The 26,088-nt window shown below is 45.7% G+C and overlaps 1 protein-coding gene across 1 annotated transcript; it reads right to left on the bottom strand.

Moving 5' to 3' along the window:
- Positions 1 to 1,172: 1,172 nt before the first annotated feature.
- On the bottom strand, positions 1,173 to 24,101 carry VGLL1 (vestigial like family member 1). The gene is made up of 5 exons (XM_002699589.6): positions 23,929 to 24,101; positions 19,410 to 19,628; positions 8,522 to 8,932; positions 6,657 to 6,716; positions 1,173 to 1,487 (listed from the first exon to the last, which is right to left on the bottom strand). The coding sequence occupies exons 2-5, from the start codon at positions 19,609 to 19,611 to the stop codon at positions 1,444 to 1,446; spliced, it is 717 nt and encodes a 238-aa protein (XP_002699635.1). The 5' UTR covers positions 19,612 to 19,628; positions 23,929 to 24,101; the 3' UTR covers positions 1,173 to 1,443.
- Between the last annotated feature and the right edge of the window lie 1,987 nt (positions 24,102 to 26,088).

Genomic DNA, 26,088 nt, shown 5'->3' on the forward strand with positions numbered 1-26,088 from the left:
TAAATATCTAAGAGCCACCTTGATGGTAACCCTTGATAAGTATTATGGAGAGAAAAGAGCCCTGAGATCAGACCTGGGATCCAGCCTGGGCTACGTGACCTTGGGCAGGTCATTGGCCCAACTCTGAGCCTTGGTACCCACATGTATTACGTAAAGGTAATCATGTCAATAGCAGAGTTGCTGTCAAGTTTGCATGAGATCATGGATGTGAAGAAATTTAGAATTAAGAATAGCTTAATCCAGAAGTGTCCCTTGTATTATTAACCCTTTGAGCTATGGGAACAGGGGGTGTATGTGTGGGGAATGCTGAGGGCAGGGATACCGGGATTGTCAAGAGCTAAGTACCCAAGCTCATGCTGGACTGTGAGCTGTCTACCAGATTGGAGAGATGGAAGAATTGGAGAAATTGGTCATTTCATCCAGAAACAATCAGCAAGGAGGTCCCACTGACTGGTCTTGGACCCATGTGGGTATCCACCAGGTAGCTCCAAGTGGTTCTCTGCTGAAAAGAAAGTTACTGTTTTCTCGATGTCACTGACAGGGGAAGAGCTACAGGAAAGATCCTGTGGTGATGGCAGTCAGGCGGGCCCCTGTGCAAGGTTGTAAGGTGCAGACAAGCACACGTGGGGTGTGGAGACCCAAGGTCCTCCTCGGAGGGAGGGCAGCCAAGAAGTCATGGAGCTCATCTAAGAATGCTCTGGATACAGAACTTACTCTAGGCCTGGCTTGGGATGGGACAGTTTGCTTACTAATTTGCGAGTTATTTGTCAGATTGCTCAGTGATTAGAATCACTTTTTTGGAATTAAGTGATCATATTTTCCAAGTGACAGTATCTCATTCATCAAGGCCAGCCTGAGACCTCTTCAGCTTCCCTTCAAACTTCAGGGATGCAGGAACCGTCCTGCCTCCCAGCCACTCTCTGTGGGTCTTGCCAATGCCATTAACAGGGAAGCTGGGCATCATCTGGTTAAGGCTAGAAAGTGTCAGGCTGTTTCTGGAATCTCTCTATTCAGTTGGCAGAGTGGGACAACCCCATTGGGTTACCATGTGGTCAGTGTTTTGATGCGGGCAACCGTGCTGATGGAGGGCAAGTTGGCCAATTGCTAAGAAGGAGGGCAGTGAACACAGAGGGTGAAATTTTGTCATTTTATTGGGACATCTACAGGGTTGCTCCCCACCACTAAACAGCTCTTTTAACCATCTTATATGCTCGAGACTTCACTTAACAAGTTAAAAAAAAAAACAAAAACAAAAACCTGCTGCGGGGCATAGGTGCCAAGAAAAAGTATAGAATTTCAGGGAGAGCAGAAACTTGCTTTGAACCCAGTGCTCTTTGGTGGCAACAAGAAAAAAGGACGGTGATGTCTCCAGACCCTCTGGATTCACAGCAGAAAACCAGAAAGCAGGTTCGGAAAAAGGAATTCTCTTCTTTAAACCCACGTTCAGTAAAAGAACAGATCTCTTCTTCTCTCTGGAGACTGGCTTCCTGAAAAATAGAATAAGCTTGATGAGGTAGCAGCTGGCTTGGTGCCCAAGGAACCCAGGTTTGAGTCTTGACCTCACCACTCTTAGCTGTGTGACCTCAGGCAAGTTACCTAGCCTATCTGAGTTCCCCTTTCCTCCATCTGGTAAATGGGAAGACTAATGATATCTATTGCCTACATGAGTTAAAACACATGTAAAGCCCTTAGAACAGTGCCTGGCACAGATAGGCTCAGGAATATTTGTTCAAGAGGTAGTGTCCTTATATGGAGTAGAGTAGAATTATCCGTGTGGTCACACTGCAGCTAGCTTACTGGGTAAGACCAAGGACAGAAAACTGACCCTGGCATTACTTGACTCTGGTAAGTTACTTAACCTCCCTAAAACTCCATGTTCCCATCTGTGAAATGAGGATAAACCACACCCGTGGGGTAGCGAGCTATGGGTTCTTCTTTTACCTCATTTCTGTGATTCTTGCCATTCCCTGCACCTTTGGCTCACGGCGCCTCAGTCAGCCATTCACCATGGTCACACACTAGACCTTGTCATCACGTACACAGCTGTCACCCCACCATCTCAGTTTCAAACCACCATCTCCCGATGTCATCAGCTTAAGCAGTCTTATCACCACATTTTACATAATCTCATCCTCCAATCCATCAACCTCTACTACCCGGCACCTTCCATCTGCCTCCATTTCCTTCTGTGAGCAGCTTAGATACCAATGATCCTGTGTTATGGTCCCTCATTCATCATGATCACTTGTCAAAACCTCAACCCCTGGATGAGCCAGAGTTTGGCTTCTCTGTGCATACATTAACCCAACAGCCCTGGTGAAAAAAAAAAAAATCACACAAGTCAGCCAACTGTTTCCACTTAAACTCATGATGTCAGCCTTTATAGCTGATTCAAAATCATTTGATTACTATGTTTCCAACTCCCCACAAACAAGCCTGCAAATCTAGTGGCATCTGTGTCCTTATTCCCCATCTTTGTCTGCTTTCAATGGTAGAATGTCCCCTCCTCCTAAAAAATGCCAATGCTTCCCCACAACCTTGCAATTGTCTCCAGCCATGAAGTTATTGTCATCATCTTGTCATCCATCTCTTCATCTCTGTATAGGCTCTATTTTTTTTTTCTTTCTGGTCACCTGAGTTTGTTTGTTTATTTTTTTTTTGGGGGGGGGGAGGCTAATTACTTTTCTGTATAGGCTCTAATATTTGCCTTCTTTAAAAATAAATAAATAAAAGACCCTCTCACCCCACTAATCTCTATAGCTACTAGCTTACTTTTATTCACCTCCCTCAAGGCTAAACTTCTCCAAGAAGCTACTGCCATTTACTATCTCTACTTTCTCAGCTGCCATTCCCTCCTCAACCCACCCCATCCAGCTTTCGTCCACATGCTATTAATGAAAACTGCTCTTAACTACGTTATCAAAATCTCTGATGCCACATCCAATTTCTCTGGCCTTCTCTTATCTGATCTCTCGGAAGCCTTTGACACAAGTGATCACTCTCTGTGTTTGGAAACTTTGTCTTCTAAGTTCCTGTAACACCACATTCTCTGGCGCTTCTCCCACCCAGGGCCTGCTCCTTCTCTGTATCGTCTGCTCGGTTCTCACATCCCCCAACTTCTAAATATTGGCGCACTCCAGGACTTTGTCCTCTGCCCTTTTCTCTGCCTGGGTGATCATTCAGTGGCTTGCAGTGTCATTTTCATACCGAACAATCTCAAAACTTTACTCAGGCTCTCCCCTCGCTTCTGAACTCCACACTTACATACAACTGTTGGAGAAGGCCATCCGCTTGCATGTCTTATCATCACCTACAGTGAATGTGGCCAAGGCAAAGTTGTGTTCTCCTACAATCTGCCTCATTTCCACACATGTACCAGTATCCACAGAGTTGCTCATGCACGCAAATGAAAACCTAAACACCCCACATATTAATAGATCTCAAACACATTCACTTCATCCAGCATCCACGACTGCCATCTGATTCAGGCCACCATCTTGTGCTTCTGGCCTCCTAACCAGTTCTTTCTCCAATGCATCCTCTGCACAATGGTTCTGTGGCCTTATTAAATGCAAATCGGATCACACTTCAAACCCTGCCATGCCTCACTGAGTCACTTAGAAGAGAAAATCAACCCCCACCATGATCCAGAAGGTGCTGTGTCAGCCGGCCAGTTGACCTTTCCAGGGCTCCCTCTGCCCACACTCAGGTTTCTCCCGGTCCTCACTCACTTCTGGTCTGGGCAGGGCAGCCTCCCCCATCTCCATCCCAGCTCTTCCTAAAGCTCCCAGCATCCCTCAGTCCATGTGGGCCCCTGCTCACACATCACTTCAGCATAGAAGCCACCCTTGACCCCCTTTATCCAAAGCTGACCTCTGTTTTGCTCTGTTTCAACACTTGGTATGCTTCCTTCAGACTTACCATAACTTGCAACATTTTATTTTGTCCTTTTTTTTTTTTGGTGGAATCTACCTTCCCCACTAGACTAATAACTGTGAGAGCAGGGACCAAGAGTTTTATACACTATTATATATATATATATAAAAGCGCACCATGTCTGGCAATATTTTCTGTAGACATTGAAGGAATGTCAATGAACCACTGTCTATTTCTACAGATTAAAAAAATCCAATTCACTAAATATTTTGGCACCAGTTTGGGGAGTGCCTCCACTATGCTTCAGCAAGATTGCCTTCTCTCCACATGATCTCTGGCTCATGTGGGTGTGTGGTACCCACTCGAGAGGACTAGACCATATTGGAGGCGCAGGAGGGGGTTCTGTCTTCCTTCAACAAATATTTATCTGGGGCTAACAGAGGAAATCTTTCAGATACCAAAATCTTCCTGACAGTTTCATCTAGCTCACTTCAAAATCAGGTCAATATATGGTAACTCCCTGGTGGCCCCATGGTTAGGATCAGTGTTTTCCCTGCAAGGGCCCAGGTTCAATCCCTGGTTGGGGAACTAAGATCCTGCAAGCCATTTGGCATGGCCAAAACAAAACAAAAATCCCAAATCAGGTTAATATAAAATATATCAAACATAAAAAGAGGCTACTGAGTTCCACGCCAAAACCACTCAACCAGGAAGTGATGGCGCAGAATCTGGGCGTTTCACAAGCTCCCCTCTGGTTTCAGCATCAGGCAAGATGGGGAAATGGGTGCTGTGCTCTCTTAAGAATGTGGGCTTTGAGGGGTGTTCCTGGTCCTTTTTTCACATAGGAAGTCACCCTCTTCCCACTCTCCGTGTCCTGCTGCCTCCCTCTGCCCAGAGCCACAGTGGCAGAATAGCCAACAGGGGGCTGTTGGCATAGCCAGGTACCCATTCCACACTTCCTGTCAGCTATTCTCCACATGGCCCTTTCTCAGGATAATACTGCTCCTTTGCATGCTTTCCAAGTTTCTGCACCCCCTCATCTTACTCAGGATACTGTCCTGGTCCACAGATGGACAGTGAGCCCATATAACAGTGAAGCAATCATACCGGTTGCTAGTCTTCACTGCTGTACACTTGATTTAAGTTTGGAATTGTTTTTGATGATTTATGTTTAATGTAATTTATGATATTGATGATTATGACACTGTGAGAGCAGAGAAATAATTGTACCCCTGCCACTTGCTATTTGATCTTAAGCCAAGTCCTTTCACCTGTTTGCGAGTCAGTTTTCTCATCTATTAATGGGTATATTCATTTCTTCCACTCATTCAACCTCTATTACTGCATGCCTCATGTAAGGCCACTAAGATGTCTTCATACATGAATCATAAGGTCATTGTGGGAAGACTTGAGCTCCATAAGCCACCACCGATACATGGTGTTGCTGTTAATTTGGGCCTATGAGCAATTGAAAGCATCAGGCTTTTGGTAATTCTGAGGCTTACAATTTTTTAAATGTATAAGCTAACAAGTACTTAGGAGACTTGATAATCCTGATTTCATATATTAGAAAGTGAGCAGAGCTCATCCCTTCAGGAAGACTTCCATGAAGCCTGATGAAATTGCTAAGGCTCTTGGATCAGCCCTAAATCTATCTTGTCACTTGGGCACAACCAATTCCTCACGGAGGTGATTTGTTACTTGCTTGTTTCACACAACAGTATCAAAAAAATTTAATTTATACTCTATCGGAAGATAGATTTTTACCATTTCCTTTTCTGACGTTCTCTTATTGTTTCCAGCATTTGCTCACTCTTTCATTAGACATGTATGTTCTGACCTCCATGCCAGGCACTGCCACAGGTGCCAGGATGGGTTAGTACACCTCTCAAAGACCTTGGCCCTCAAGGAGTGGACATTTTAGGGAGGTCTATATATTTTGTTCACCCCCATTCCACACCAAACTGTACAGTGCCAGAGATCGGAGGCTGCGGTGGCAACTCTTCCCTTGATGCCTCTCAGGACACACAGAGTGAGAACAGCTGCAGGCACACGGATGCCCTCCCTAAAGGCACTTTTTGCTCCCTTACTGCCGTGCTGACTTACTAGAGTCTCATTTCCATTAGAAATTTACATTGTCAATACATATATGTAAATTAATCCTTATCAGAAATCTGATGAGGTGGGCATTATTTTAATCCTCCTTTTATAATAAAGCTACTGAGGTATGGAGAGGTGAACAAATGTGGTTAAAGTTCCTGAAGCTAGTAGCTAATGAAGGTGGATTCAAACCTGAGCCATGAAGGTCCTCATGTCAAACCAGAGATTGTCCTCATTGGGCGGTTCTTACTGACACCACTTTCAAATTGAATGTGGAGCCCAGAGTCCTAGGCTTTGGTATCAGGTGGCATTTTCTGACTGCAGAGTCCTGGGGTGGCCCTATGTTCTAGGCTGAAAACTGAACATCCGGGGAAAGAGCAGGCTAACCTTCATGAATTTGTTCATTTTCCTGCATCACCTTGGTTACCTTGCTAAATCCAGCTTCAGATAAAAGAACTTAATAGAATTGCTTTTACAGCCAAATTAGAAAACGGGCAAAACATTTTACAGATACTAAGTGCATGGGCTCTTTGAGACTTAAAGGTAACCAATTCTAAGGGTAAAAACACTAAATAACAGAAATGAGGGTCATTTCAATTGCTGGAAATCCTGATTTTTCTGCTATAAGTTTGTTCTCAGGATGCAGAGATAAGATATCAAAGACAGAAGCAGACACTCACTTTCAACTGCAAAGCTGGCACCGGCAGGTCCACCATCAGGGGGGAAATAGATTTTCTTAACTAGGAAAGAAAAAAATATGATTGGGAATGAAATCAGGGACTGGGTTAGAAAGTGCACACAGTACCCCCTCAAGGAACCCAAATCATGTGCTCCTCAATTTTGACATTTGACATGTTTTCTTTTTATCAGATGCTACAAAAACAGACACACTTCTGTTTTGTATGCCCTTGGGGTTTTGTTTCCCATTTATGGGCAGTTGTTTCTGATCAAGGGTTGCTAACTTCCTCAACAGATCCTGGACTGTCAGCCACTGATTTATCCAGTAGATATCAGCATTAATAGGAGTGTAAAGAGTTGGCAACAGTTGAGACTTTGGGTGATGAATATTTGTTTGAAAATGCATCTAGAACTTTCGGGACTATGATAACACCTGCATTGTGGCTTTTGCTATGATGGTGCCTGGCATATACTAGATGCTTGCTAATCTTTTGCTAAATTTGATTTGAAGCTGCATGGCTTGTTTTTGTTTGGGACGCAATGATTTGAGCTGTGTTCTAACCATCCATCGAGACAGGGTTCCAACTGTGTGTTGTGCACAAGCATATACACACAGTTGGCCTCAATTTTCCCCTCTGAATCCAGCAGGAACAATTTTTGAAAAGGAGTACAAGGATGGAAATTCTCATAGGTTTCCCAAGCTGACATTTTATGATTTACTCTTTAAGTATATTGCTAATCAAACTCTGCAAATGATGGAATGGTATTTTAAACAGAAAATTTGTTTTTGACTTAGCATGGAACACAGCATCTGACTTTAGGCCTCGGTGTAACATAAATATACTTAGTTCAGAAGTTAAAAGCAGCTTCTGGCTAATTTCTTTCAGGCACAGACCAGGGAGCTGTAAAAGAAAACTCATCCAAGGTGCAGAAAGCCAAAGATGGAGACTCAGCCCCAAGAAACTATGAAGCATCTACTATTACCAATATTTCATGTGAAGGGCAAATCTTGCAGGAGAGTCACTTGTTTTTTTTGGTCAAAGTACACTTTAGGCCAATCCTTTCCCATCCTTTTACAAAGAAGGGAGTCTTGTTTCTCGATGAGTATTTTGCATCTGCTGCTGCTGCTGCTGCTAAGTCGCTTCAGTCGTGTTCGACTCTGTGTGACCCCAGAGACAGCAGCCCACCAGGCTCCCCCGTCCCTGGATTCTCCAGGCAAGATTTTGCATCTAGTAGGTGCTGATTAAATGTCAGATGAGTGAGTAAATGGAATAACAGTGAATGAGCGTTAAGGAGGTTTTTGCTTCAGGGAGGAGTAGGGGTCAGGGAGCAAAAGCCCCAGACAGCCAGGCACCATGACGGTCTCCAGGCAGCAAGGGGGCGGGCCTCCACTGTCGCTTTGAATTTTAATGTGTGGAGCAGATGGTTGGTATAGACGGCCCTTGTTTCTACCCAGGAGTCTGGCATTATTGCAAGTTGCCAACCTATTTGGAGGATAGTTTTGAGCCTGTAGGTGTATCACTGAGTTCTGTTTTACACATGGGTTTATCTGGCAGTTCACAGTGAGGTGAATGCAAGACCCTAAGATTTTAGGCAGCAGCCTATCATTTTTCTAGGCCAAGTCCGAGTCAGCAGACCAGGGTGAATATTCTGGGCCAACTGCATCTGGCTGGCTATCTATGCAACCCTTTAGTCATTAAATAGTGACTATCGATACAGCCTAGTGAAGGTAGATGTTTTGTCCCTCAGAAGCCCCACAGCTGGAGAGGCAGCAATTAGTCTTCCCATCCCATCTCAGGTCAACGCACTCTCAACCACAACCAATCAGAAGCAACCCCTCCAACCGTACTTGGAGGCATTTCCTTACAGTGGGCTGAGCTGGGAGGCAGGTTGAAGAGCAATCCTGTGCTTCCGGCAGAGTTGCCATCCTCCCACGAGGCAGATTCCTGAGGATGGGTTAGGCATCTCTCTGGCTGGAGGAGACTTAGGAGGGGCTCATACTTCCCCTCAGGCTGGGGCTCTGGAACCAAGTGCCCAGTGGAAAAAGCATGAGGGTAGCCAGGCTCTGGGAAGCTGGGACTGGCAAGGGAGGAGAAATGCCACAGCTCGCCAGGCTGAACGGAGGGGCCCCCAGTCAGGGACAGTGGGTATTGATCCATAGGCATTAGACCAGATCCATTCAAGCTGCAGCTGGCGGCGCCATTTGCAAAAGATACTTCCGGCTGTGGCTTTGTCCACGGAGCAGAGAAACGCCACTGATTTGGAGGCATGTCACTATCTGGGAAGGAAAGATTTAGAAGACAGATTTGTTTATTGTTTTCAAAATGGAATTAGCTTTTTTTATGGTTAACACAGGGGCTTCCCAGGTGGCTCAGTTGTAAAGAATCCATCTGCCAATGCAGGAGATTCAGGAGATGCCAGTTTGATAGATCTCTGGGTTGGGAAGTCCCCTGAAGGAGGAAATGGCAACCCACTCCAGTATTCTTGCCTGAAAAATCCCATGGACTTACAGTCCAAAGGGTTGCAAAGAGTCAGACATGACTGAGCCACTGAGCATGCACATACCTACTATGTATGGTTAATTGAATGTATTTTTTACTGTGAAAAATGTACAGAAGGTTAAAAAAAATCACTCTAAGCATAATATCAGAGACTATCAGTGTCTATCTTTAGGTGTACTTCTTTCCAGGATATTTCTATATATGTACACATTGTTTGCTCTCATGTTATTAAAATATCACAAACTTCCTGCTATAGCAACACACAGAACCAACAGCAGCTTTTCAAATCACTGCATGGCATGCCATCAGAAGGTAGTAACATGACTACCAAACACAATAGTTGGGCAGCTCAGTTATTCCATTTTTTCAATTAACAACATTGGGATAAGCATCTTCATATATACCTCTCTATATACTTGTCCAACTAGCCCCTCAAGGAAACTTTTCTAGAAGTAGAATTACTTGATTAAAGGTGATTTATGTTGTTTGTTGCCATTGTTTGACTTTTATTTTATAGCTGGTGTTTTGAATACACTGAAGAGAAGAACCCTCCATAAAGTTTTGTGAAGCCTTTCCTCTTCAATGTATTCCAAACACTGGTTTGCCGGTATCATACAAGTATGGGGTTGAAATCTCATTTTCAAGAAAGGTCTGTGCCATGGGGATGTTAAGAGACTGGACCAAGTTAGCAAAGCAGATTAGCCAAGTAGAGATCGGAGCTGGAGGGGGTCAGTGATGGGTAGGAAAGTGGTTGCTTCATGTGCTCAGTCATGTCTGACTCTTTGTGACTCTGTGGACTGTGGCCCACCAGGCTCCTCTATCCATGGGGATTCTCCAGGCAAGAATACTGGAGTGGTTTTGCCATGCCCTCCTCCAGGGGATCTTCCCAACCCAGGAATCGAACCCAGGTTTCCCACATTGCAGGCTGATTCTTTACCATCTGAGCCACCAGGGAAGCCCAGTTTCTTGGAATTCTTCCTATAAAAGCAAAATGTTCAAGGTCAAGTGGTGACTCAGGTTCTTCTTGTAAAATTCTTGTGGACTAGCTAATGGGAATGGAGTCTCCTGTGGTCTCAGAGACACTATTCAAACTGTGCCTCGAACAGCAGCTGAATTGGAGTTCTCAAAGAGTCTTGGGCAGCTTGACATGGACGGATGTTTTCCCCATTCTCAACACCCACTCAGACAAGAAGGGAGGCGGGAGAGAGCCCTGGCAGATGGTGCTTAAAGCCTGGAGGTTCTCATCTATCCAAGATAATGAAGGGGGCCTGGATGTGGAGATAAAGGGAGACTGGAGGGCTGGAGAGGCTGTCTGGCCCCCTTCCCTTCCTCGTGCACCTCACCCAGCACTCCTGAATGTTCAGTTTGCCTAGATCTTTTCTGATAGGTCTGCCCAGTGATGCTGGAGTGTCTCACCCACCAGCACAGCTTTTCACGTAATATAGATGGTAAGGGCAAAACAAGCCCTAACCTACATAGCACAGATATTCTGCTCAACTTCTCATATTGTTCATGAGCGATGGGCAACGGTTGGCTTCTTTTAATGAGGTCAAGGGCAATGAAACAATTAGCAAGATTTGTTCCTGAGGATGACTGCTACTTTTGAAAACTGATATCTGCTGGGTAGTAGCAATTGGAGGCAGTTATCTATGTGGGGTAGTAGCAATTCAGGGCCACTGTGTAGCACAAATAGAATGATTAAGCTGACTTAGGCTAATCACTGTTCCTGCTTCATATTGAATGAGGGTACTGCATGTCCTAAGCACAAATGAGAAACAATGTTTAGCCTCTGACAACTGGGCAGTTTCCATCTGAACTGGCCTTCCAGATCTCATACATAGGACCAAGGTTTGGAAGGCTTGAAATGTGGAAGGCAGGGCCCCAGCGTGTTTTGAATATTTCTTTAACTGCTTCCCTTCCAGAATTGTCTGACTGAAAGGTTAAGGGGAGTGGATGGATGTGCCTGTCCAAGGGCCCACTTGGTTGGTCACTGAGTGCACCAGAGCACAGTTTGGATGGGAGTATGTGGGAAGACATAGAGTTCCAATCCTGAATTCACAGTAACCCAACTGTAGGCCTTCGGGGGCCCAGAAAAGTCACCTTTCCAGGGCAGGCTTGGGTGTGGTGTCCCGTGGAATGGACACCCTGAACTTTGGTGGTCTCTTTCTCAGGCTTCTTGGACAAACTGCTCCAGTAACCACACCCATCTAGTCAGAGAACCACTGGACTGGCTCATGGTGACCGGTGAAAATAAGTGGCCCTGGTGACACTTCCTTAACCGAGTTCCCCCTCTTAGAGCCCCAGGCGAGACTCCACTGCCTTCTCAAACCCCAGCCTACATTAATGAATGGAGAGCAAGCAAGGAACACTTTGGGGACATTTAGGGAAGGCTAGGTTTTTCATATTCTATTTTTTTCCTTCAGATGTGAGTCCATACTAGGCAGTGTTTATGAAATATTAACCACCCTGTATCTTATGATGTCTTACAGTGGATGCAGCTTTAGTCTTTTTTAAAATTGAAATATAATTGGCTTACAATATTATTTTAGTTTCAGGTATACAACAGAGTAACTCAGTATTTTTAGAGATTATACTCCATTTATAGTTATTCTAAAATATTAACTATAGTCCCTGAACTACACATTACATCCTTGTAACTTCTGTCCATAGTAGCTTGTACTTCTTAATCCCCTTCCCCTATTTTGCTCCTCCCTTCCCCGCCCCAGGCTGGATCTTTCTTTCAGTAGGAATACAAAAGGCTTCCAACCCCTGGACTCCTACTCTGAGCATCTAGCCCCTGCCTCTTTGTTCCATCCATGCCTCTAGCATTCACGAAACCCCTGGTTGTAAGACCAGGTCCTGTTCAGAGAGCACAAGTCCCCATTTCCTCCCTATCCCTTTAGGATGAAAATGTCAAGCTACTCTCCCACCTGTTAAGCAAACCCAGAGACATCACCCATGCCCACCCATAGATGCTTGAGAGCCCCAGAACCTTCTAGAAAGCACTTCTAGGCATCAAGGAGTTTGCTTCTACCCCAGAGGATCCTCCCTACACTCTGTCTTTGCATGGTGGCCCTGACACCCTGTCCCAGGCTGGCTTCTGGACACACCAACTTCAATGTCAACCCCTCAGAGAAGCTTCCCCTTAACAGCCAATGACACCGAGCACGTCCCTTCCCATGGATGGAAGGGGACAATCCATGTGAAAGGTTTAGCATGGTGCCCAGGACCTTATAGGCACTCAAGAAGTGAGAGCTGCTGCTGTGGTTAATATTATTAATTATTATTTTAGTTTAGAAATGCAGCGTAGGCTCACATTCACGGGTTTCTCTCCTGGCTTGCAACACTCTACAGGATCAACCAGGAAAAAGCCAAATGGTAACGCAGGGGGCCTGAGGAAGTCTCTCTGCCCTCACTCATCACAGAAGGGAGAGGAGGAAAGGCCAGAGCCAAGGAGCCTGGGAAGCAGCGGTGCTGCAGGGCTGATATGGAGGATGGAGTAGATACTGGCTATAAAAGAGAGATTTCCGGGATTTCCCTGGTGGTCCAGTGGCTAAGACCCGCGTTCCCAATGCAGGGGTCCAGGGTTCCATCCCTGGTCAGGGAACTAGATCCCACATGCCACAACTAAAGATCTTGCCTGCTGCAACAAAGATCAAAGATCTGTGTGTCAACTAAGACCTGGTGGAGCCAAACAAATAAAATAAAAATTAAGGGAGATTTCAGAAGCCTTTGCTCCGTGTGTCAATTCCCAGAAATAATCCATCAAAGGTGGGCAAGAAAGATTGTAAATCTAGAGGAGCTTTCATTTACTATGCACTTACTATAGCATTCTGGATGCATCTCAGGTGAGCTTCACAAGGGTCCAGATGAGAAAATAGAGACTCAAAGTGGTTAATGTAACTCGCCTAAGGCCACAGAACTGGCAGGTGGAGAGCTGGCTGAGTCTCAGCTTCATGCTTGGCCAGCTCTGCCTCCTATTATCTTCAGAATGCACCTACTCCCGCAGCTGGAAAGTTGGCAGATGAGCATAACGGGCATAACATTTCTGGCAGCAATTTATCAGCAGATATCAAAACCCTAAAATCTGACCGGACTTTTTGATGTAGTCATTCTACCCACAACAATATATTTTAAGAATATAATCAATGATGCATGCAAAAGTTGAGCTGCAAGGATATTCAATGTGATACTTACATATAGTGAAAGATTGGCAACAATCTAAATGTCCAAAAATTTCAACAGATTTGAAACAGCTATAAAAAAGGATACTCTTGAGGCATGAAATGATGTCTTAGTAGGATATGAAATGGCAGTAAAGATATATATGGTTTATTACCCGTTAAAAAGCCAAGTGACATTAGGTTGTAAAACTTAGTATGGGCGCCTAGATGTGCATGTGGTTTTGTGTCCTGAATGCTTCTCCTGTGTTTTGTAAAGTTTCAAAACTTAACACAGTATCTTTGTGATTAGAAAAAGTTAGTTTTCCTTTTTTTCCCCCCGAAAAAATTAGTTTTAAAGTAAAAACTTAAGAACCCACTTGACTCAGTGAACCTGAGTCACAGCTGTGAAAGGCCAGTGCATAACTGCCTGGTTGCCTTCCATCTATCTTTCCTTCCTTCCTTCTTTGTCCCCTGCCTCCACCTTTAATATAAATGCTGCTTTACGATGAAGTGGAAGCCGAGAACCCTCTTAACACACACACACACATCTTGCCCCATGAAGTTCCCAACTTTGGCCTGACCAATGTGCACACACTGACATTCCCCTCTCTGCCATTTTGGCTGGTGGCACTTGTCTCCGATGTACTCCAGAAACAAAGAAAATATTATTTGTATTAGCTGGGGTTGAAATAACACTAGAGACAGAGAGACAGCTTGTGGGGGACAGCTCTGTTTCAGGGCATCCCGTGTGTGTGTGTTGGGGGGAGAGTTTCCTATTCAGTCTCACTCCCTCCTTCACAACCACCTGTCTAGGTCCTTTGCTGATTAGCCAGGTTCCCTTTCCCAACTAAAAATGGAGATGAAATACAGAACATGTGCTTGTATTTTGAAAATGGCTAAGAGTTCTTTGGGTTGTATGTAGCTCGTCAGGCTCCCCTGTTCGTGGGATTTTCCAGGTAAGAATACTGGAGTGGGTTGACATTTCCCCCTCCAAGGGATCTTTCTGACCCAGGGACCGAACCCAGATCTCCTGCCTTGGCAGGTGGATTCTTTCCCACTGAGCCACCTGGAAAGCCCAGTAAGAGCTCAGTATCTAGAATCGAATGATCTGGTTATGAACAGCTGCCCCTTATGAGCTGTGGGATCTTGAACAAGTCACTTGATTCTCTGAGCTTCAGTTTTCTTATCAGGAAATGGGCAAGGTGAGAGTTAACCAAAAGGTTACTGTGAAGATTCACTAAGATAATTCATGTGCCAGCCCCTGGGAAAGGGCCTGGAACATAGGAAGCACTCAATAAATGTTGGCCATTAGAAACATTATTAGTGAGAGTGCTAATGGGCAACAGTGTGGATGACCTAGAGATTGTCTTACTGAGTGAAGTAAGCCAGAGAAAGACAAATATCATTATGATATTGCTTATATGTGGAAACTAAAAAGAACTTATTTATAAAACACAGACTCACAGACACAGAAAACAAAGTTATAGTTACCAAAGGGGGAAGAGGGAATATAAATTATGAGTTTGGGATTAACAGATACACTCTCACAGGGAACTATATTCAGTATCTTGGAAGAATCTGGAAGGGAAAAGAATCTAAAAAGAATAGATACATATTATATATTTACGTATAACTGAATCATTTTGCTGTACACCTGAAACTAACTCAACACTGTAAATCAACTATACTTCAATTTTTAAAATTGAAAAAATAAATACAAAAGAAAGAAACCCAGCATTTCTTCCCCAACCCCACTGGATTCTGGAGGAGAGGAGAGGAGAGACTGGCTATAAAAGACCTCAGAGGGCTCAGGCTGTACGAATACCTTCTCTCAGCAGCCCTTGAGTGAAGGGAGCCAGCCCTGCGGCTGGGCTCGTGGCTGGGACAGGAAGAATACAGGGTGGGTTGTGCACCAAGACAAGCCCCCAGAAATGGACATTTATGAAGCTTCTCCAAGTTACCTACTCTGAAATCACCCATGTCCTTTTAAAAGGGAAATAATTCAGCTACTTTCAGCATGTGTTTTCTTTCCTACCAATAGGGCCAGTATAAATTATACCTAAGTAAAAAAAAAAACAACTTGGATTTGAAAAAAGCAGCCAGGAAATTCAATGGCATTTCCTAGGCACATGGGCCTGTCAGAGCACCCTGGGTGAGCCCGCCATGGGAGCCCATGAATGGGAGCCTGTTCTCAGCTTAGCCGGGGCCTCGCTGAGGTCAGGCAGCCTGGGGCAGGCCTGCAGGGGCTTAGAGGATGCTAAGTGTCGGTGATGAAGAGCTAAGCTGCGTGCAGCTCATAGAACACCTCCAGTGAGAACCACTGGGGACACGTCTTCTTTCAGGGGACCCTCCCTGGAGGCAACAGAGCTTATGAGAAATTTGACTCCTAACTGTGATAAGAGAAGCCTTGAAGAAAAGAGGCTTTCTCCTTCATTTGTTCAGTCAGCTGGACAAACAGAAGCCTAACCCACAACACGTGCTGCAAGGGAGATCTCGTCACAGTCAGGGGATCTGTGAGACTATCACACGGAAATGTGACAACACAGAAGGTAGGTAGAGAAGAAAGCCGCCTCTGTTTGGCCAGAGAAGGCTGTCTTGGGCCAAGCTCCCTTGGTGGGCAGGGGCTTCATAGAATACAAAGTGAAGTCAGGAGAGTTAAGAAACAGGGCAGCGGCCACCCAGAAGCCAGTGGACAACTTGGAGGCTGAGGGGAGGGTCCTGCTGTCTTGCAATCCTGATGGTTTGAAGGTGGGCCCTCACATCCACTGTAGACATTCAAAAAACCTGCCTCGAGCCTTTACACACCACAAATATTAACTACCACCTACATGGCACTTACTACGTGCCACTTGACATGAGTAATCTCACTGATTCCTCCTTTAGTTCAATGATACTCAGTTTTACAGATGAGGAAACGGGCCCAGAGAGATGAAGTGATATGCCCGAGGTCCCATGGTTAAACAACAGTAAAGCTGACCCGGCCCCAGGGTGCCTGGGTCTAAAGCCATATACCAAACGATACTGTCTCTCCAGCAACCCCATCAACCCCCATCAACGACAGACATCAGCACCCTGTGATCCAAATCACAATTTCATTCATTCACTAAATATTTATTGAGTACGTTCCATGCGTTGGACATTAGGGTGGGTACTTGGAAAACAGCACTTAACAGACCGACAGCGTCTAGAGGGTAGGAAGAGATAAGAAACCCATAAAATACACAATATGCCCCATGGTGACGCATGCTAAGAGAAATAAAACAGGGTAAGACAGTGACAGGGTGGGGACGTCTATGTTTTAAATAGATTGTTCAGGAAGGCCTGTCTGAAAGACGACATTCTAACAGAGATTTCAATGAAGGGGCAGTCTTGCAGTTACCTGGGAAAGAGCGTTTCAGGAAGAGGGGAGAGAGGAAGTGCAAAAGGCCTGAGGCAGTACTGTACCTGTCACAGCTACAAAGAGCAAGGAGGCTATGCTGGACTGAGAGGATAATGAGATCAGAAAGATGACAGGGGCTCAGGCAAGTGAGGGCTCCCGGAAGACCTTGGATTTGATTCCAAGTAAGATGAGAAGTTACTGGAGGATTTCGAACAGAAAAGTAACATGGTACAACTTTCTGACTGCTACTTTGAGAACAGACTGAAGGGGAGCAATGGAAGAAGCAGAGAGACTGATGAGGAGGCAAAAATCCAGTGGGGAGAGGGTGGCTTTTCAGACTAAGGGGACAGGAGTGGAGGTGGAGAGATATGTTCAGAGCTCAGACAAACTTTGAAGGTAGAACTTACAGAATTGTTCAAAGGGTTGGATGCGGGGTATGAGATAAAGAGAGGAGTTAAAGATGACTGCAATTAATTGGAAGGATGCAGCTGCCATTTATTGAGACTGTGGACGGAGCAGGGTGAGGGGAAGATCAAGAGTTCAGCTTGGGGGACATCCCTGGTGGTCCGGTGGTTAACACTTAGCCTTCCAGTGCAGGGAGTGCAGGTTTGATCCCTGGAAGGGGAGCTCAGATCCCACATGCTTCTCAGTCAAAAAACCAAAACATAAACAGAAGCAATACTGTAACACATTCAATAGATTTTTGGTCCACATCAAAAAAAATCTTAAAAAAAAAATTCAGCTTGGGACCTGTTTGGTTTAGATTCCTAGTAGCTATGTGAAGTGAAGATATCAACTAGGCAGCTGCGTAGATAAGTCTGAAATCCAGTCTGGGTAAAGATATGATATTTCATCAGCACATAGGTGGTGTTTATGTAGATGGTATTTAAGACAAAGAGACTAGAATTGATCCCCCAGGGCGTGAATGTAGAGAGAGAAATTGAGATCAAAGTCCTAGGGCCCTCAAATGTTTAAGAGATGAAGCCTTGAAGAGAAGAGGACATTCAGCAAAGGAGACTGAGAAGGAGGGGTAACCAGGGAGACAGGTGGAAAACCATGAGAGCGTGATATTATGGAATCCAAGTGAAGGAGGTTACTTCCAAGAGGAGGGAGCAATCATCTGCAGCAAATGCTGCTGATGAGTCAGCTAAGATGAGGACAGAGAAAGATCACTTGCTTTGGAAAGTGGAAGTCTCCCACGAGCCTGGCTAAGACTGGTTTCAAAGAGTGATGAGGATGACATCCTGAGTGGAGCAGATCCGAGAGCAGGAGAGGAAGAGGAAAGAGCATGCATGGACACCTCTTAGGAGTCTGGCTGCGAAATGAAACCAAGAAATGGGACAATAAGCAACCAAGAATTGGTTACATCCCGTCTGTGGGGTCGCACAGAGTTGGACACGACTGAAGCGATTTAGCAGCAGCAGCAGCAGCAGCAGCAGGTTGGATTTACCAGGCAAGCAGGAGAGAGAAAATGAGGGATGACGAATTGCTGGTGCTGACAAGGAAAAGACTGTCATATATTCAACGCAATGTGTTTAGAATTAACTCAGAGTCAAATAGCCAAAGTGGACAGACTTAGCTATGCATGAAGAGCCTAGGGTTTTGACCTTTCCTAGGAGCCAGATAGAGCCTCTGAATCCCATTGCCCACATGGATGGGCTTTTACCCACACATCAATTCCCCAAACGACTCAAGAGCAGCCATTCCTGCAGCTGCTCTGAAGTACTCAGCATACCCTTAGACAGCACCTCCGTGCTCTCCACCCAGCCCCTGATCCCCAGTGTTAGCTTTAGTACCTGCTCCTACTATGCTCCCCCCCTTCCACATGTTTCCTGAACTCCAAAGAGTCTCGGAGAAAACCATCTCACCTGACTGGAAAAGTTATTTCTAAGAGAGAAGAAAATTCTCAAAGGCTAAAGAGGCTAATACACCAATTCCCTATCCAGACCCAGACTCTGGCCAGTCAGAGTGATGGCTTCGGAAAACTGGTGAGCGCTTCACCCAAAAGGCAGAGGCCCCATCCTGGGAGGCATGTCCATCCTCCAACGGGCATTCAACGCATAAGCTTGGCACCTTTTGGCATTGCTAAGTGTTTTGGGATGAGACAATGCTTTAAAAAAAAATCACCCAATAGTGTGTGCAATAGACACCCCCAGTACTGTTAAGGGTGGGAAGAGGGATATGGAGAAACAATCATTTTATCCGCCTCCCTCTGGCCCCACCCTACCCACTATAAGCTGAGAGAAGGCTGGGTGTTTCTACAGGGAACACATATGTCCAAGTCCTTTGGTGTTCTTTCCCTGTCAGGCCAAGGTAGCAATAATAATAATAATGGTGCTCTCATCGCATACTGAGTGTGAACCCAGAATTTAACATAATTGAGGACACAATGAAATCCATATATTAATTTGATTAAAGTGTCCTTTTTTTTCCTTTTTTTGCCCACGCCATGTGGCTTGTGGAATCTTAGTTCCCCAACCAGGAATGGAACCCGTGCCCCCTGCTGTGGAAGCATGGAGTCTTAACCACTAGCCCACTAGGGAATTCCATAAACAGTGTCCATTTTCAAGCGAAACTTGAGAAATGGGTGTGGCTTCTCACTAAACAGAATGATGTGCCTTTAGCAAATATACACACATCTCAGAACATCAGAACTGTCCTTTGATGATAGCCCGATAGGGAATTCCAGCCCCTCCCTCCCGACATGCTCACCATTCCTCAGCAGCACATCTCCACTCGGGCTGGAAGGGTTCTGTCCCTGGGGGCTCTTGACATTGCCCAGAGCTCTGGAGAAGTGTTCATCCACCACACTGCTAATGTCCCCTTGGAAATAGGTGAAAAGGACACAGCGGGAATTCCATTCAGTTTTAATAGGGCTCTGTGTGTGGACGGTGGTCTTCGTCACGTCTTCCATGGTGACTCAGGGGAGGGCTGCAGAGCAAAATGCAAAATGTTACTGGCACCCTTTTCCCAAGCGGTTTGGCTAAGTTGGCAGAAGTGGCTTCCTTGAGGACAAGCAGTTTGTGCCTAAGGTTCAGGTTCTCTCACTGGGGCTCCCAGGAGCTGCGCAGCTGCTGAGCAGTCATCAGGAAATAAGATAGAGTGCTGAAGGGGTCGTCTCTTATAAATGCGAAAGAGTGCCTGGGAACATGATTAGAAGAGCATCAGGAAATGGAAGAAAAAAAGGGAAAGAAAAAGGACACTGAAGCCAAAGACTGCAGTAATTTGCCAGCTGGGGAAGTGCCTGCCTCCCACTAGATTCCTCTGAACAAGGGCACAAGCACTCCAGTAGACCTTGGCTAAGCAATCAGTGGATACTGACAATTTGTTTCCCTAGCAAGCCTTGATTTCTACCTTGCCCACTTCTGTGCAGGAGCACCAAACACACCAAATTCTCCTGCTCTCCCTGACATGGTGATTCGTGTGGGATGGGGTCCTGCACCCACCCCCACCCCATCTTAGAATTAGCAATTACAATCAAGGCCTCCAGACAGACATACTCTGCCCAGAATCACTTAGAAAATGTCAGAGCTTTAAATCCAGGTCCATATTCTGTTTTGTTTTGTTTTTTTTCGGCTGCACAGTGTGGCTTGCCGGACCTCAGTTCCCCAGTGAGGGACTGAACCCGGACCACGGCAGTGAAAGCCTGGAATCCTAATTACCAGGCCACCAGGGAATCCCCAGACAGATATACTGGGCACCCAATGCAGCTAACATTTTTCACACTGATACTCTGTTGGGAAAGAGCACTCTGTTCACCAGGCTTCCTGTGCGCCTAGAGCAGTGCCTGCCACCTAGCTCAACATTGAGCAAATGCCCCAACAGTCATTTGCTGAATTGCCTTCAACTTGGCCTCAATGGGTCCTACCTGTGAACTCCTTGAGGGCAGAGGCTGTCCTTTTTTGCACCCAGGCAGGGACCAGGCACGCAGACGGCACTGCAGAGAGAAGCCGCGGCCTTCCTTTACCAGGGAAATAATAGTTTTGGGTGCTTCGTCACCTCTGGCCATCCAATGCAACTTGCCCAGAGTTCTGGCTAAAGACATTTTGAATCTAGTCATTCTGATGCATATAATGCAAATGACTAGAGTTGAATAGCCCTTCTCCGGGTCTAGTCTCTGAGATCGAGGAGGATGGGGGCCATTTCTTATTCCTTTCTCTATCTCTAGCACCTAACACTAAGTAAACAAAGGCTGAGTGATGAAATGCCATTTCGTGCAGAGAAAGCACAATGCAAGGAAATCACACCAATTAGGGCTCAGAGGACCTGGGCTTGCCCTTGACTGGGTGTGTGCCTTTGGGGAAAGCACAGGGCCTCTCTGGCCTTCAGATTCCTCTAGGGTAAAATGAAGAGGTTGGGGTACGTGAATTCTGCAGCCTATTTTATTTTTCTGCCAGAAGTGTCAGTCGATTATCATGGGAACATTAGGAGGGAATCTGGGAGTAAGCAGAGGACCCTTATTTAAAAGTTCTCCTTTCAGAATCTTAGCCCCAGTCACAGCTGGATTCTGTTGTCTCTAGAAGCCTTTGACTGAGCACGTCAATCTGTTTCCCCCTGGGTGATAGACACGTTAAGCATCACCAGGCACTATCCTAAAAAAAATGAATCCACTGTATCCTTATTTCAAAAAACATGGGAACCACCATGCTGAAAAACCATCCAGCAGTGTCTTCTAAAGTTTACTGTACGCTTACCATAAGACCCAGCAATCCCGCTTCTAGGCACATATAACCAAGAGAAACGAAAACAGATGTGTGCACAAAGACTTCTACATGAGTGTTCGTAGTGGCTTTGTTTATAAAAGTGAAAACAGCCCAAATGTCCATCACCAGGAGAACAAATAAACGAACTGTGACATTTTCATACAATGGAATGTTCTTCAGCCATAAAAAGGCACAAACTACATCCACCCAACAGCATAGATGAATCACAAAAACATTAACCTGAGTGACAAAAGCCAGACACGAAAGACTGCATATGTATGACTTCACTTACGTGAAACAGGCACAAATAATCTATGGTGATAAAAATCAGGACAGCAGTTGCCTTGAGGTAGAGCTTGGAAAAGGGTGAGCGTGGACTCACCGGGGGTGCTGGAAATGTCTTACATCCTGAAGTGGGTGAGGGTTACATATGGATGCAGATGTGTCAAAACTCATCAGACTGTGCAGTTCAGATCTGCAAGTTTCACTGAAGGCAAATTATTCCTCAGTGAAAAAGCACATGATATCTTCAGATATTTGGGACTTTGAGCAATAAAACAAAGGTGTAATCCTTGAGCGTGTTATGGCATAAGTCAAAGTATAATCTCACCTATCTGTGGAATTTTCAAGAGCCAAACTACAGAATAAAATGGTCATTTCCAGGGCTGGGGGGACAGAACCAATGTTGTTTAAGGGAATAAATGTGCAACAAGCAGTGAACAAGCCCTAGAAATCTACCACACAGTGCAGTGAATCTAGACAATACTGCATTCTAATCATCAAACTTGCTAAAAGACTAGAATTTAATTATTTGAACCAATAAAAAGAAAGGGTAATGATGCATCATGATAGAGGTGTTAATTATGGCCACGGTGGTAATTGTATGACAATATATAAATGTATCACATTAACATGTTGTACATGTTAAATCTACAATGTTATCTATCAAATATATTTCCAAAAAATAGCAAATCAAATGAATAATAAAGCGATGGTATTATGAATGACCAAGTAATGATAAGCATGGACGCAGCCTTTTTGCTAAAGCTGCAGTTCACAGAAGACCTATTCTGTCCCAGAGGCTCCAAATATACTTTCTCCAATCTTTACAACCCTCAAATTAGGTGCTATTATCCCCATTTTAAAGATGAGCAAATCTGGGCTTAGAGAAAGAGGAAATCAAGGGCCCAGGCCATGCAGCTAGGTGGTGGCTGAGCTGAGGTTTGAACCCAAAATCTCCCTGGCTTCGGTGTCTGGCCTTTTCGCACCATCCCTTTCTACCTGTCGGGGCAAACAGTCCCTTCCCCTCCATGGGACCCTCATCCTGATCCAGTCCTCTGGCTCCCAGTCAGGCCGGCAGACGGTCTGTGCGTGCATTCTCATGGCGTCTCCTGGAAGCCTTCACCTACAAGGGCAGCTTAGCACCTTTGTGGGTCTTGCCCTCTTACCCTCTTGTCAGTGGCCTGTGCTCTAGCTCAGGTATGACCCAGCCTGCCACCTCTCCTTGCTAAGTCTCCCTGAAGCCATGAGAAGCAGCTGGCCGGACCCCGGAGACATCAATGCTGTGAAGCATGCTCCTAGCCTCCCTGGGCAAAGACCACAGGCTAGTTCCATAGAAATTGAGCAGATCTGCAAACACCGTCTCGGTCCCCCTCACCTGGGGAGCTCAGACCTCACACAACTGCGGATCCTCAATAAATCTTAAAGTCCTACGCATGCCCCTCTTTTCCTTGCCAAACACATAGACACATACTCTAAAGGAAAGGCCTGGAGTACATCTCTGGATCACATCTCACGAGCAGTTCCCCGGCTGTAGTCAGACCTCAGGGGATGAGGGTCTGTATTCAAGGGCTATTCAAATCTGTGAGCTGTTACCTGGTTTAACTCTTTATAGAATCGCATCCCACTGGACCTCTGCAGTGACTTGAGCGGTTTCATCCCCACACGAACCCTCCTTGAAGGGTCTCTTTCTTCGGGAAGTGAATTGGTGGGGTGGGTCTGGCTTAGGTGCCGCAAACCTGGAACCATGGATGGGACTTTCCTGGCCAAGATGCTGCTGTATTGGCGCCTGGCTTTGTAGTGAAAGCCTCTTGCAGACAAAACCCTTGGCCTTGGCCAAGCTTTGCCAGCTGTGTAGTTCAAATAGTGTAATTACAATATTCTCCAGTGCTCAGAAATTTAAGACACCAAGTAGGCATACCGAAATACTGCCTGGTTTTCGGCCCAAATATTTTGGGCCAAGAGGAATGCAAGAGCAACAGTTTGGTCTCCATTCTACCAGGATGCCTACCTGCACATGCTTACCACCCTTCTGAGAAATGGTACCCAGCACCCCTGGGCTTGGGATGGGGAGTCTAAGAGGTTGTCACAGTGATCACTTGGAACAAAGCCTCAAAGGCACCGGAAGGCATCTCCTTAAGCAAAGCATGTGATGCCCCCTACCACCACCACCTCCCCCCCAGCCCCAGTTCCTTCTCAGTTGAATTCCCATCCCTCCTGCCTCCCCCAGAGTTCCTACCTTCTCTCACCTTATTTCTCAACCATCGGCCGCAGAGACACAGCAAGATGCTATGGCCGGGCGAAGGTGTGTTTTGCTGGCCGGAGCTGCCTGGCCTGCTTTAGAGCAGCTCAGTACTGGTCCGAGCAGGGCCTGGCGATCTTGTGCCCTCCCCTCGCTAACTTTCTACCCCTCTAGCTGAGCCTATACGAAGCATTTCCTGCTAGCTATCTATTAAGAATGCAGAAAATGTACTCCAACAAGTCAATCGGGTTGGGCACCTGCAGGAATGAGGAAAATAGGTAGTTCTTTTTTTATTTCTTTCTTTTTGCATTAAAAAAAAAGTGCTTAGCGATATTGTCTCTTAAAGTGGGCAGCCAATTGTTTGCCCGGAAACCACACACAGAGTAGCAGCGTCTCCAGCATCAGTGCTGGGGCTGGGATCCAACAGATGGGACTTGCAGTCTCCGGAACCGAGAGAAAGCTTGGCTGGTCACTAGTTTCTTCCTCTCTTCCCATGGGAAGAGAAAGGGAGCCCAGCCCTCTAGGATTCTGGACTTTCTCAGGCTTCCATGGGCCTAGAGGGATCGAGGACTTCTCCAAACCTGCAATAGATGAAGCCGTTCAGGACTCCAGCTTCAGGCTCATAGCAAAGGAGTCCCAGTCCACATTCTGAAAAATCTTCAATAGCACCATCATTCAGACCCCAAAGCCTGGAGCCGTTCTTTGCTTCTCCCATTCTCTGTTTCAACCATATTAATTTAACACATATTTATTATACACTTACTATATGCCAGGCACCATTCTGGGAGTTTTGTTCCATAGTGAACAAAACAGACCAAATCCCTGCCTTTGGGGAATAATAAATACGTAACATGTTTTATGTTTGCCTATAGTATATGGACTTGTCAGGTGTCAGTAAGTACTATAAAGAGAAATTAATCAGCCAGGGAATAGAAGTGTCTCATTTATCTAGGATGTTCATGAAAAAATTTTCTGATGAGGTGACATTTGATCAGAACCCCAGGTAGTGGGGGGAAGCATGTCAATACCTGCTTGCCTGATATCTGGGGGAACATCTAATACAAAAGATGGGATCACACCCAACCTGTTCACAGAAGGGTGAGGAGGCCAGCATGGCTGGAGAGGAGGGGAGAGGAGAGATGGGGCCATAGCACAGAAAGCCTCCTTGGCCATACTTAGGCTGCGGACTCTTCCTGTAAGTGAGAAGGAAACCGCTGAAGAGGTTGGAGGAAACCATCAACAAATCTTGACACACAGAGCATCAAAACACATTCCAATCCCGTCCTTTTCTCGGTCACCTCCGTCCTTTGTCACCACCTCGGCCCTGCTCACTCTCCTGCAAACCCCCATCATTTCTCTGTAGGACCACAGCTTCAGAACTCAGTACTTCCAGCTTTCACCTTTCTAATTCTTCACCCCAAGACAGCCACAGTGATCATTTGAGGATGTGCATTAAACAGTCATTCCTTGTTGAAAAGCTTCTATTGGTGGTTTTTTCCTGACCTTGCCCCAACCTTGCTTCACTCCAGCCCCACTCACTGCTGACTGGTCCTTGACCCGGGATGCTTATCCTCCAGACCACCTCCTGACTTGCCCTCCTCTTCAATGAAACCTGGGCTCCGTCACTGCCTCCGAGAAGCCCTCCCTCACCATCCTATCCAAGCCAGCAGCCTCTCATACTCTCTGTCCTCTTCTCCTACTTCCTATTTCTTCAGGGTACTTTTCACCTCTGGATGTCATATTGCAGAGCTCTTTGTTTATAGTTGGTCGCCCCTTCTAAAATCATGCCTGGTATATGTATTACTAGGATTTCAGTAAATATTTGCTAAGTGAATGAGTGAGTAGTGAGGGGGGAGAGAAATTATTCAGGTATTCACACAAATAAATAGATGACCGCAAAGGCAATGAATCAGTATCTGGTGCCAGGTGAGGCTGTGGTAAGGATGCCTGAATTCATCAGCGAAGGCCAAGTCGTCTTCCCTGTGCAAATAAGGCTTGAGCTGAGATCCCAGAGGCTGAGAAGGAGTTAACTACGTGAAGAGGGAGAGATGACTGGTCCACGCAGAGGAAACAGTATGTTCAGCAGCCCTGTGGTGGGAGGGGCCTGGCAAATATGAGTCACAGGGAAAAAGGTAGGGAGACAGTGGTAGGGAGTGCCTTGCAAGGT

The sequence above is a fragment of the Bos taurus genome, unplaced genomic scaffold (genome assembly GCF_002263795.3).
Source record: "Bos taurus isolate L1 Dominette 01449 registration number 42190680 breed Hereford unplaced genomic scaffold, ARS-UCD2.0 Super-Scaffold_1723_ScbfJmS_2085, whole genome shotgun sequence".
NCBI lineage: Eukaryota > Metazoa > Chordata > Mammalia > Artiodactyla > Bovidae > Bos > Bos taurus.